At 39.6% G+C, this 12,664-nt stretch overlaps 1 protein-coding gene across 2 annotated transcripts in view; it reads left to right on the forward strand.

Annotated features, from left to right (window-relative positions):
* The first annotated feature begins 1,216 nt into the window (after window positions 1–1,216).
* The window catches only part of dthd1 (death domain containing 1), a 13,180-nt gene continuing 1,732 nt past the window's right edge, over window positions 1,217–12,664 (forward strand). Inside the window, exons 1-7 of one of the 2 annotated variants that reach the window (XM_032499227.1) lie at window positions 1,217–1,895; window positions 2,679–3,186; window positions 3,953–4,283; window positions 4,495–4,674; window positions 5,211–5,473; window positions 6,204–6,359; window positions 11,894–12,183. In XM_032499227.1, the coding sequence (XP_032355118.1) occupies window positions 1,448–1,895; window positions 2,679–3,186; window positions 3,953–4,283; window positions 4,495–4,674; window positions 5,211–5,473; window positions 6,204–6,359; window positions 11,894–12,183 (2,176 nt within the window). In that variant the 5' untranslated portion in view covers window positions 1,217–1,447. Of the gene's footprint in view, window positions 1,896–2,678; window positions 3,187–3,952; window positions 4,284–4,494; window positions 4,675–5,210; window positions 5,474–6,203; window positions 6,360–11,893; window positions 12,184–12,664 lie in introns of those variants that run through there. The other variant, XM_032499228.1, reaches the window with a different exon arrangement.

A 12,664-nucleotide genomic window follows, 5' to 3' on the forward strand; every position in this document is an offset into this window, starting at 1 on the left:
AGGAATGCACAGGAGCAATTAATAACATGAATGATGTCAATAGTCAATTTTGTTGTTTCAGATGCTTAAACTTTCAGGATCCTGGTATTGTGCATGCCTATGAACCATCTGTCTATACTTGTATATTTTATGCACTTTTCTGCTTTTTTTGCGCCTCTGGTTGGACACAAGCTGCATTTCGTTGTGTACTTGTACACTGCACAATGACAATAAAGGACAATTGAATAGAACAGAGCCATTATATTCAAATAAATTAGTATGGGGTTTTTAATTGTAGATTCACCTGGATTCTGAATAATATAGCAGCTTTGTAAAATAAAGAATTGTGGTATTTGATTGTTGTTAGAATCCAGATTAAACTATGGGAATTCAAATCTTAATGTGATGTGACTTAGACAGCAAGACCTTTTGTCAGTCACTTTCTAATTACTTTTCTGATTTAGATTTTAAATGCAAAAACATAAGATAAACTCACATAGGATGCAGTTTTAATATTGTTAAACCAGTAATGTAAATCAAAGCATTTAGCTGTATCCAATCTTACATTTCTTCCACCCCATCCTCGGGGGAAATTACATTTTTCAATTAGCGCTCAGAAAGAATGTTTCTGCATAATGAGTACAGTACGCTTTGCTACTTTGAGTACATTTTGCTGATAATACAGTATTTTGTCATGTTTTCTTTTACTTTTAGACTATGGTATTATTGTATGGCTTAAGTAAAGGCTCTGAATACTTCTTCCAACACAGATGTTTAAGGATTGTAAGACCAGAAATTCCAGACAACCCACAAAACAACACCCCCACACATTGTTTGTGTTGTTGTAGACTGTTTCAGAAAAATGCCCTGAAGCCATTATGTGAGTCTACGACCTCCTCCTCAACATAAATATGCTTTCAAAACATGGACAGTGTCATTTCTGCTACTTAAACAGAACAAAATGTGCAAAATTCATCTTTGAGTGAATGTTTTTTTTGAACGTTTGAGGAGTGGGTGAATTTAAAGAGCTGACGTATTTTACTGTGCAGTAAAATGAGTGACAGAAGAATAGAAGAGAGGGATGAGATGTCTGGAGGATTCATGAGAACTTATTGCTCCGTGGCTCCTCTTTTGTCCCTTCCTGCTACGCCTCCAGGGGTTGCCTTGGCAACATGTTTTACTGCTGGCAGCCATATAAAAACAGCATTGGCTCCTGTAAACTAAAAAGGCTGTACACAGTAACACTCAATGCCAAGGACACAGCGAACAAGGGGTCTTCAGCTTCAAATATAAAAGGAGGCACACAAGGGAATGCAATGCATTTTTAGAGAAAATTTGACATTTTCCACCATTATTTTGTTAAAGGAGTGAATTGCTTTAGCCATGTGCAACACGGACTGAAAAAGGGGCACAAAACAGGCCGGATTAGCTACTTCTGACCCTGATCTGTTGTGTTTTTCAGCTCAGCATGGATGCAAATCTGCATGTGAATACACTGATGAATGAAAAAGAGTCTTTTCATGGCAGGAGGAGTGAACACAGTCTCCTAAACATGTTGACTAAAACTCTTCGAGGGCTTGAAGCTGTCAGATGCTCCAGAGATCGTCAAAATGGAACGGTGGGTTGGAGTAGATGCATAGAAGAAGGACCAGGTAGAGGCGGAGGAGAGGAAATACAGAAAGGGAGTGAAGAAGGGATGCTCAGTCCAGCAGAAGATATGGAGGAATATGAGGAGAGAAGGAGAAATGCTGATGAAGAGCGGGAGAAGAGAGCGTGCAAGCAGAGAGTTCTGGGAGTGCTGAGGGAGCTGAGTGTTTTTCATTCTGACAGAGTGACAGCGTGGAGAGGAGTTCTCAGAGAATGTGCCCACGAGTCTCAACCAGGGGGCCGTCCTCAACAACATCTGTCCACAACAGGTACGTGAGTTGATCTGACTGATGCATGTCTTTCCTCACCTTTTTTTGTGTAGACAAAGAAGCGAAAGTAATGTCAGTTAAAGATGATATGTAAGTATGAGAAAAAGTTGAAATGTCAGTTAAAGTTCAAACAATGTAAGCAGTTGAAGTGGTGGTTGAAACCATTGGAATTGGAACCATCTTTCAAACTGCTGACGTCAGTTTAAAAGTCCCATGACATGGTGCTTTTTGAATGCTTTTATAAGATTCTAGATTGGCCCATGTGAGCTTTCATTTTCTCAAAGGCAGAGCAGGATACCCAGGGCTCGGTTTACACTCATTGCCATTTCTAGCCACTGGGGAACCATAGGCAAGCTGGGGGAAACGCATATTAATGTTAAGTGAAATTGTGATGCCATGGGACTTTTAAGTATACATGCAAAATTGTCAGTGGAAGTTGAAATGTAAGCATGAAAATTGGATTGTTGGCTGAAGGACTATTATTTTAAGCATGCATTTTAAATCCATTTGTGAGGCAAATGCCCTGTAAACATTAAATACATATGGACCACCACAACGTTTGACTAAATTACACATAAATAGTTTATTAGCACTTTTATGAGTCAGTAATTGTGCAGTACTTCATATAATGCAAAATGATGCATGGTTTTAGAGTAGTTTAAGAATATGAATTAGCTCTCAAAAATATAGTTTGTCAAGTAAAAGTTTTGTTTTATTGTTGTGATATATACACACAATCGCCTGTTCAATTCTATCCTGTTCTATACGCCTGTTTTATTATAGATACAGAATGTACAGTCACACCGTGTTCAGACTCCGTCAGTGAAATTTTCCTGAGTGTCGGGGAGGACATAGAGAACATTATGGACAAACTAAACACAGTCACATCTAAGCTGGACGAGGAAATCCTCAAGTTATGTGCAGAGGAGGCCTCAGCACTTCAGGAGACCAGAGATCCAAAAGCACCAAAGCAGCCTGAAGATGACAACAACCACCTGAGCGCCCTTGATCCCCTTGAATCTGACTCCGGGCATAAACAGGACGTCATGGACGGAGATGATCAAAGCCATACAATGCCATCACCAGATATTGAACGATCATCACACTCCGGTTTTGACTGCAGCCATGCGAAAGAAACAGGGAAAAAATTGGTGGTCAAAATTCAAGGAAGGGAAAGTGAGAACTGTAATTCTGCAGAAAGTCAAACTAATTTTCTGGAGACTGAAAATGACACAAATAGATTTGATAACAAGGGCAAAGAAAAGACAAACATCGGATGGATCACTGTGGGGTAAGTTAACGAAATCAAGTTACACTGTACACACGGTTTGACTGTGTCATATTTTGTGAGAGCTTGTTTCAGCTATTTTATTTAAAAGGTATATGATGTTTAACTGAGTAAAATATTCAAACCCAAGAAAGTTTTTGTGGCTACTACATGACCTCCAATACAATTTAAAATAAAGTTTTGTCTGTTTAAACAATGTTTGGCTGCACAGCAAGAGCTGGAACATTATTGTAATGTTGCACATGTTCAGCATCCCCGGTTCTTTATCCCACATGGGGATGCCAGCTTGTGAGTCTGGACATGATTTTATTCCTTACCCTCATTTCCCCTGCTCACTGATACAGAAGCAAACTCTTTCATCAAAAGGTGCACACGTTATTGCCACCTGGCCTCCTCATAACCGGCTACTTCATACAGTTCACTGTCAGGTCAATGCCCAGATTTGTCCAAAAGCCAAACAAATCAGGAAAATTCAGATCAGAAGGAGAGGCAGAGTCTGGGAGCAGTTGATATGGAAATGTGCATGCTCCAGTATTTAATAAAATTTAAGATGGTTACCTTTTTTCTAGAAATGTAGCTTAAATATGATGAAAACTATTTCTACTACTACTACTACTACTACTACTACTAACTACCCATTGAAAAAATATGCAATTTAAAGCTGTACTGTAGTGCGGAAATTAACATTAACTTAGATTGTACAAAATGTCATCTGTACATTATGAGCATTTTATCTCTATATAAGTGATGTATTTTAAATGATTTCTAGGCTCACTGGTGAACAGGAGGACAGCCATTCAGATGTACCAGACACATGCTTTATCAGAGCTCCCATGGGTGTGGCTGAAGTCCTGAGATGTGAGGTGGCCGACAGCTTGAGCTGCCTGATGGTGACCGCCTCGGAGGAGCTGGTCAGCAGAGTGATCAGGGTCAAAGTTCAGGATGGAGCTGACATCCGCTTCCCTGTGATTGTGAGTTTGCCTTTCTGCGCACGTTACCGCGGCAGCTACAGGGATGTCGCTGTGAAGATAGTTGATGGGGAGAGGAAGGCAAGCTACATCACTCCTGTAACCACAGAGGGCACGTATGGAGGGCAGAGGGTAACGTTCTCTATGTTTTAAAGCCACTAACTTATATTTTACTGTCAGCAATGCCATCAACTACAAAAGTTATTGTTTTTATGTTCATGATATTTGTATGGAAAGCCAGATATGACATCAGGGACATTATTGATTTTCTGTTCATAAATGATTCAAATACTTTGGCCATAATAGATGATTTCTTTTATGTTTTGTTTATGTCTGTTGTAAGAGCTCATTTGCAGAGGTAAGGGTGTACTCACTGGGCCTGTTTGCAGTGGTTTCCTGTCTGAAAAGAGAAAATTACACCGTTCCCACAAAGGGTTTGTCACTCAAACTCCCCATGGACCCCCGAATCTGTCTTAATTACCTCCCAGGATCCTTCGCGGCTCCAGTAATGGCACAAACCATGGTATGGAGAAATTTATTTGATCACTATTCACCTATCTCCCACTATACTTTTAACACAAGCGTATAATAACAGTGAATATATTCACTTAATTTGTTAGGTAGAAACATCTTTGTCAATTTGAAATCAAACGTTTGAAAAAGAACTCAATCTTTGAAATATTCAAATTGTTCCAAAATGAGAGAAAACCCAAGCCATGGTAAGAGAAAGAGGAGCATAAGAAGCAAAGATAGACTGCTTATGATTCACTGATTTGAGTTTTCACAGATGTTTGCTGTAAGCTAAATGAACAGCTGTGGTGGAAATTTGAATCAACCTCCGAGTCCAATCATCTGTGAACTAACTCCACCACAACAGTTTGTTGCTTGATCTTACGTCACAACCCAACAGCTCCCACTCTACACGGCTCTTTTTGATGAAACAGCATGCTTTTGGCAAAACAAACGTGTGGGAAGAAAAACTATTTTCATATCACACAGCATTTCTGTCCAAACTGCTGCTTAAATAATGCAGGACAGCTGTTTCCTCCATTGCTTCAGATCCAGCCGGTAGATGCTGTCCTATTGGCGGCTGTCAAGTCCAGGAGCGACGCCTATCACTCAGTGGTGTCAACAAGTCCACTACTCTACCTCACCCACCCGTCCTCTAAGCCACTCAGAAGACCCCTCACTCTCACCCTTCCCTGTCCCCCGAACACCGAAAAGAATAGGTACACAAGGGGACAACGGGAGGAGCAAGACCATCAAACTCGGCCTGTTAGTGCTTCTCCACCATCGGATCAACCTGCTTCCCACAGAAGGAGGTGAGTTAATGAACTGAGATACAGGATCAATGGCCAAAAACTCTGAGTCCAGAGATGCAGATGGCAGCTCCCAGATGAGTATGATTCATTATTAACGGCTGAAGAATGTGTTGTACAAACCATCTATAATGAATATAATTTTTTTTTTTTAAGTGAGGTGTGGCAACATGGCTTAGGGGTGGGCATGTTTGTTTGTCAGTTGGTCAATCACCTTGGTCCAAATAGAAATAGCACCTATTGCATTATAGTTATACATTCAGTAGCTATTGATCTATCTATCTACACACACATATATATATATATATATATATATATATATATATATATATATATATATATATATATATATATATATATACATATACAGTATAATATTCCTGAAGTATTGTACAGACATTCATGACTCCTAGACAATGCATTCTCATGGGTGATCCCCTGACTTTGTCTTTAGTGAAAAAACCTTCAATTTGTCCAACACAAATATGATATTTATGTCTAATTACCTGCAAAACGAATGAATTTCCATCAGCCTCAGTTGTCTTCATGAATTAGCATGCTACCACACTGAAGTTAGATGCTGAACATGGTAGATATTACTGTTTAACATCCACATGTTAGCATGCTAATTTAGGGACGTAGAATCAAAGAAGAGCCCTGCCCATAAGCACAGCCTCACAGAGAATCCTAGTCTTGTATTATGAAGATATTGTGTTTTTAATGTTTCTGTCAGAGTCCTGGTCGCCTCTGTGAAGTCTAAAGAGATGTCCAATGAGCTGCTCATTGTTCTGGGTTCAAGAGACGAACAGTGGAGCGTCCTGGATAAAGTCACAGTCAGGAACCAGCAGAACGGACTGGTGTCCTTTGAGCTGACAGAGAACTTTGACAGGTTTGCACAATAATGTCTCTTTAAATTCATGCAAATCTAAGTGGCTGCTGAGAAATATACAGTGTACATGGCTGTTGAGAATGAGAGGCTAGTCCTTTAAACAGACATTCTTATTTCAACATTTCAAGAAAGATGCATACACACAACACAGAATCCAAATACATTGTGTACACTTTAAAGCAAAGAATTTTTTCTAGGAAATATAAATGGATGGAGTGGATTGTGGTGGTTCAGTCAGGTTTTTAACGCCAGTTTTATGGCATCAGGAGCTTAGGTATACAGCACATATTTAGGGCAAAGACCACATAGAGTTTTGTGGATGAATATTAGAATGGTAGAGTCAATTATAAAGCTAACAAGAAGCCACTGAGAGGTAATATGGTTTTCTGATCTTGTTAGAATCCTTGGTGCAGTACTCTGGAGCTAGTTGAAGCTGCAAAAAGAAGCTTGGGAGTTATAGTGGATAAAAAAAATTAAAGCCTGGATGTTTTTCTCTGTGACTGTAACACTCAGTGGATATACTGTTGTACCTTCCAACCTAAACAGATCAAAGCACAAACTACAATATAAGGCAGACACATCCATAGAAGGACTACAGACAGTAGAGCTATGGCCAGGGTCAGATTTGTAGAGAGATTGTCATTTAAAGCACAATTTGTTTCAGATCCGTTGTGTGTTGTTTTTTTGGTTTGTCCACCCAGTAATATAAGAATCAGAAAAACATACAGTATTGTATCAAAAGAAGACCTTTATCTGACACATACATGAGTTGTGTTGTAATGTCCCTTACCACATCTCCTCTTGCCTGTGCCTTCCTGATAAGGTTGATCAACCACTGTACTTGATTCCAAGGACGGAATGTTTTCAGCTCACTGCTGATGTTTCCTATACGCAGTGTCAGAACGGTCAGGCCGCTCACACCACAAATGAGGATGTAATAGATCCTGCGTCTGACCACAGAACAGGAATTACTCTCAGGCGTCACAGATTTATTGAAGTGAAAGCAAAACCGCTTTCGTTTGATTGTGTACATGTTTGCTGAGACGCAGTTAGCAGACTCCAAGTTTGTTTGCTTATCAGGACACCAGCCTAAAACCTTGAAATGACGAGTTCCTTGCAGTGTTGTTCTTGTCATATCAAGGAGGCTGTTGAAACTGGTTTACACAATAAGGCCAGAAAATCTTTGATAAAGGACTGAAACTGGCTCATTTTGTTAATGGAAAAAAGTGAGTAGGGTTGGGTGATATGACGGTATATGTCCTAAGAATGATATAAAAATGCCTTTCGTATTATTTTTCTACATTGTTTCTACCGTGATGTCAAAAAACTAGAGGCCAAAGTGCGTTATGGCAATATTTACACATCACTTGGATGGCGCTTTACGTTTTGATTCTTGCATGTTATGTTTATTTTGCATTAAAGTTTGTAATAAAATGAGAAAATACTTTTCATTACAGTATTTAGTTTACACAGTATGGCAAAACAGGTTTTGCCGTATGGTTATTTGATATGGACTATTTCTTTATTGAATTACCAGAAAACATGCAATATCATGATATAAATATATATATATATATATATATATATATATATATATATATATATATGTATTTATCTTTATCAAAATATATAATGACCTCAGGATATTAGGTTTTGGCTATATTTCCCAGCCCTATATTAGTGACGAGTAACTTGATACCTGTCTGTGAAAAAACACCTTTTTACTTTTTGTTTTGCCACAGAGTTAGCCTGCAAGATCCAGAAAACATCAGTAAATAATGACAATGATTAGACTAAAACTGTAAATTAAAAAAAGAAAAAAGTTCTGTTGGAATTCAATCTTAGGCTAAATTTAAAGAAATTATACTTAATGCATGTGTTGATGTTTTCCTATTTCGAAAAAAAATATTTTACAAAGTTTTTAAAATCTTATTTACAAAAACTGTAAAAAGTCTGTATTGCACTTAGTTGTACGTAGTTCAACAGTTACAGGTTTTATTGGAGGCCCATGAGCCAGATGAGTGTGTTTAACAGGCGCAGCAGGTCAGCAGGGTTCTGGGCCGTCCTCATAGCCACATCCACACACCGACTACCAGCAGTGACCGTCATCACAAGTCCTCCAACCACATAGAGGAGGAAGCAAACATTGCCCCTGTCCACAGAGAGAGAGAAGCGAAAAAAATTAGGGAGTGTGGATTTGCGTATATGAAGATGACAGTTCATTTTTTAAGTCATGTGAAAATCGTGGGTTCTTACTTGTTGATAATCAGTTCTGCTGGAAACTTCAACATGAAAAGGTTAGATGTGTGACGCCCTACCGGAACAATGCATTTTATAGGAACACAATATTTCCCTCTGAGCCCGAGACACTCGCCCACGCGTAAAAATATCACCTCTGATTCATAGTTTAATAATTTATCAACCATACAAGTCAGAGATTTACCAGTGGTTGTGTCTGAAAGGTAACGAGTTAGCGGTTACAGAGGTCTCTTCCGAGTCTTTCTAGCCTCTACAGGTGATTTTCTATTGAGCCTGGAACTTCCAGCCTCTTTCGGGGTTGTTTGGCTTTAAATCCAAACTGTTACATCCAAGATTGACCCACTTTATGTCCATAATTCATTGCGTTTTGGCTCATTTCTGCCGCTAGCTCGCGGCTCCGTCTCTCCTGTCTGTTGTTTAGGGAAATAGAGGCCCCAGTATGCCCATATATGGGAGACAACGTCACCATCTTGTATGGAAGGCCAGAGGGGACAAAAAGGCCAATAGGCTGTGTGGAAGGCCAAGGAGCACATTTTTGACACCCATTTGCTTGTGTAGCATTGCTGTGGGTGTAATATCAGTAAATATGACATTATTATGTTATTATTGGCATTAGTAAATGTCATGAGAGCAAAAGCGTCTTGACTTTCTTTGAAAAAATGTATGTATTTTGTCAACTGTATAAGTTATGATTATTTCTTCACAGAGTGACTCCCAAGACATATGAGAAGTGTTTTAGAAAGGAAAATGGCTTATGTATTACTTATCTGTCTGTGATATCAATACATATCTGGAAGATTCACGTTCCGTTTTATTTATTTATTTGTCTTTAAGGCCCTACAACCATTTTTAACATCTAATAACCCAGTTTGTCCTAAAAAAAATGATGTTCATATCTTGACTGTAGACAACAGGGTTGATGTTTTACAAGCTTTTTTATAAAATAAATCCAGACGGACAATAAACTGTAAAAATGGCCTTAGGTCTCAGAAGGTTGACATATTGTGATGTGTAACAGGGGAATGAGGACCAAAACACAGGAAGAGGTAGGCAAGCAGAATGAAGTAAATGTCCAGAATTGATTGTCCAACAGTGAAACAAACATATCCAAAAAAAACAAGTGCAAAAATCCAAAGAGGTCCGGGGGAAAAGAAGGCGAGGAGAAAACAATAAGCAAAGGCAGGGAAGACTCACAGGGAACACACAGCAGGGTGACGTATGTACAGACAGATGAACCAGAACAATCTGACAAGAGACAAGGGAAAACACAGACATTAAATACACAAGGTAACGAGGGGCAGGTGACAAGAGGGCAGGGAAGCAGGAGGAAAACATCAGGTAATCACAAGAGCGGGAAGACACAGGAAGTAAAACTAAAAACAGGACGAGACAGAAACCCGACTTCAAAATAAAACAGGAAACAGAACATACAGCCGCTCAGGGGAACACCAGACCGGGGAGGAACAAGACCCAAACACAAGACCAGGGAGGGAACACGAAGAAGGAAAGGAAAACAGGAGAAAAAAAACCAAAACCATAACACATATTTGAAGTTGGGAACACTTTGTTTCTTATTTACCTCACACAAAAATAAAAGACAAAAAACATTTCACAGCGACATTTCTTCCATCTTAATTTGTATTCTTAATCTATTTTGGATGTTAAGGACTCTGTGCAATAATACACATATCCCTAATCATTTGAGATGCTGTATCAGATCGAAGGATGGGATGTTTTCAGCTTGCTGCTGTAGTTTCCTACACGCAGTGTCAGAATGGCCAGGTCACAAATAACATAAACATACACACACAAAAGTAGTACTGCATACACACCATGTAATCAAGAAGTGTAGCAGTTTAAAGTAAAAAAGATTTCAAGTGTTTTCTTTAACAATTCTTGCAGTCGTTGTTTGCTAATAATTGCTTACTTTAAAAAAACAATTGGATAATAATTTAGAGAAACATTTAACACAATCAATTAGCATTTTCTTACTTAGTGGTATTCTCGCCTTGTTTAATCTAGAGTCAAACATATAGACAATACTTTATCCAGAAGTACTCACCACTAAGGCAACTACTGTTCCACTTCTCCAGAGTTTTATACCAGAGTTTTTTATTATTATTCATTCAGACATGTTCAGTCTATGGGCACATGAGAACAAATGTGGAACATTACAACTAACCAGACTTAGAGGGAGATTGTCTTTGCACAAGGGGTTTAAGAAAGGCAGTATGGATAAAGGGGGAGCCAAATGCTTTGAATTCCAGGCTTTAGCATTTCTATGTTGAACATAAGTACATAAGTAGATAATTAAAAATAAAGGTGTCTGATTTGTTTTAAGCTTTTAGTTTTATGCTTTTATGCTTTTATCTTTCACCCGGTGCAGTGCGGCGCAAAGCCCAACGCAAGTGACTTTGCTATCTTAAGACCACCCTGCGCCCACGTCATTTAAATAGCAAATGCACCTGTGACCATCTTTGCGCCCATGGGCTTGCTGGTCTTACAGTGAGGTGTGTTCAGGTGAATTCTTGGCGTATTGTTATCTTGCGGCAGCAAAAAGTGATTGTGCCATTAACCAACAAAAACCTTGTCTAAAGCCAATAGCGCAGCATTTCGTTGTAATTTAAACAGCGCATTAGTGAAAAAGTGCCTAGGCTTATGGACAGCGTGCCCACACTATGCTTGTTACACACACACAGGGCAGCACAGCAGCACACAAACATGCAAAAGATGACAAATAAAAATCTGAATCAAATCAAATCCGCCATCATTATAGCAATGCGCCTGGCTGTTACAGGGAATGGGAGATGACAATCTGATTGGTTTATTTCATGTTACGCCCAGAACACACCCATTAATTAATAAACACACTAAGTAAAACTCTTTTGAACCATGCGCCCGGACCCTTTTTTCCACCGTCAAACTAGCAAAAGTGGATTTGGACATGCCCTAAATGCACCTACGCCATGTGCTTCACGCCGTACGCTTACATCGTTAAAATAGGGCCCTTAGTTTTAAATTGTGAACTGTTCCTTTAATAAGGATATATTCTCATTATGTCTCTCCTGTGCCGTACTTCTCTCTCTTATCTAAAACAGCTTCCCCAGGGAATAATGTATGTACCGTCAGTACTAGGAATTCTTAATTCTGTCTTTAGTCTGTATTCAGGCCCACGATATTAGACTCATCTCTTCCCTTTATTCAGCAACAATCTAATCTCTTGGCTGAGCTGAACTTCTTAGTTTTCCTCCTGTCTCTCACTGTCTACCTCTCAGGCTGGTGGTGGTTCGTCTCCTGTCTCCACTACAGCCTTGCCGGATCACCTCCCTGGCAGAGGAGCTGGAGGAGTTGGTCTGCTGCCACGCGGCCACCGTCCTCCTCCAGCGGAGACAAGACGAGCCCCACGCTGTCCTGGTGGCTGCTCTGCCCAGCAGAGACCTCAGCTGGGAGCTGTCCAAACTGCGAGCCCGGGGCTTCAGCGGCCTCTCGGATACCTCGGCAGAGATCTCCATGTGTGAAGGAGACCAGCTTCTCCTCCGTTTCAGTGGCAACATCGCCTCCACAGGTAGGGTGTGAGGTTCAGGTACTAACTTATTTAAAAGGTTGTCCCCAGATGCAGAAAATAATGCACAATATACCAAAAAATGTGGCAGAACAGTGAATGGTTTGAATATGTCAGGACAGAACATGTTTTCTCCTGATTGGCCATCACTGGCCTATTTAAATCCCCAGGATTACATGTAATTTGTGGTAATAAGGTGCTATTGGATGGGTTACTGTAACCTTTTGTCGAGGCATTCATGCTCAACACCTGGTGATTCTGACTTTTCCTCTAGCGCCAACATCACATCAAAATCTATTTGAAAACACTAAATCAGAAGCTCCACGTCAATAATAGGATCAGCACTGTTAGCATTTAGCTCAAAGTAAACCCTCACTGAGCAACTAGCATGGATATAGACTCTCAGTCCCGTTTCAGATGTTGTCACTGTTTGTAAATAATCATTTTTTCATCTGAAAAGTCTCGTAGTTTTTTTTTTTTTTTT

This window comes from Etheostoma spectabile, chromosome 19 (genome assembly GCF_008692095.1).
Source record: "Etheostoma spectabile isolate EspeVRDwgs_2016 chromosome 19, UIUC_Espe_1.0, whole genome shotgun sequence".
NCBI classification, from domain to species: Eukaryota; Metazoa; Chordata; class Actinopteri; order Perciformes; family Percidae; genus Etheostoma; species Etheostoma spectabile.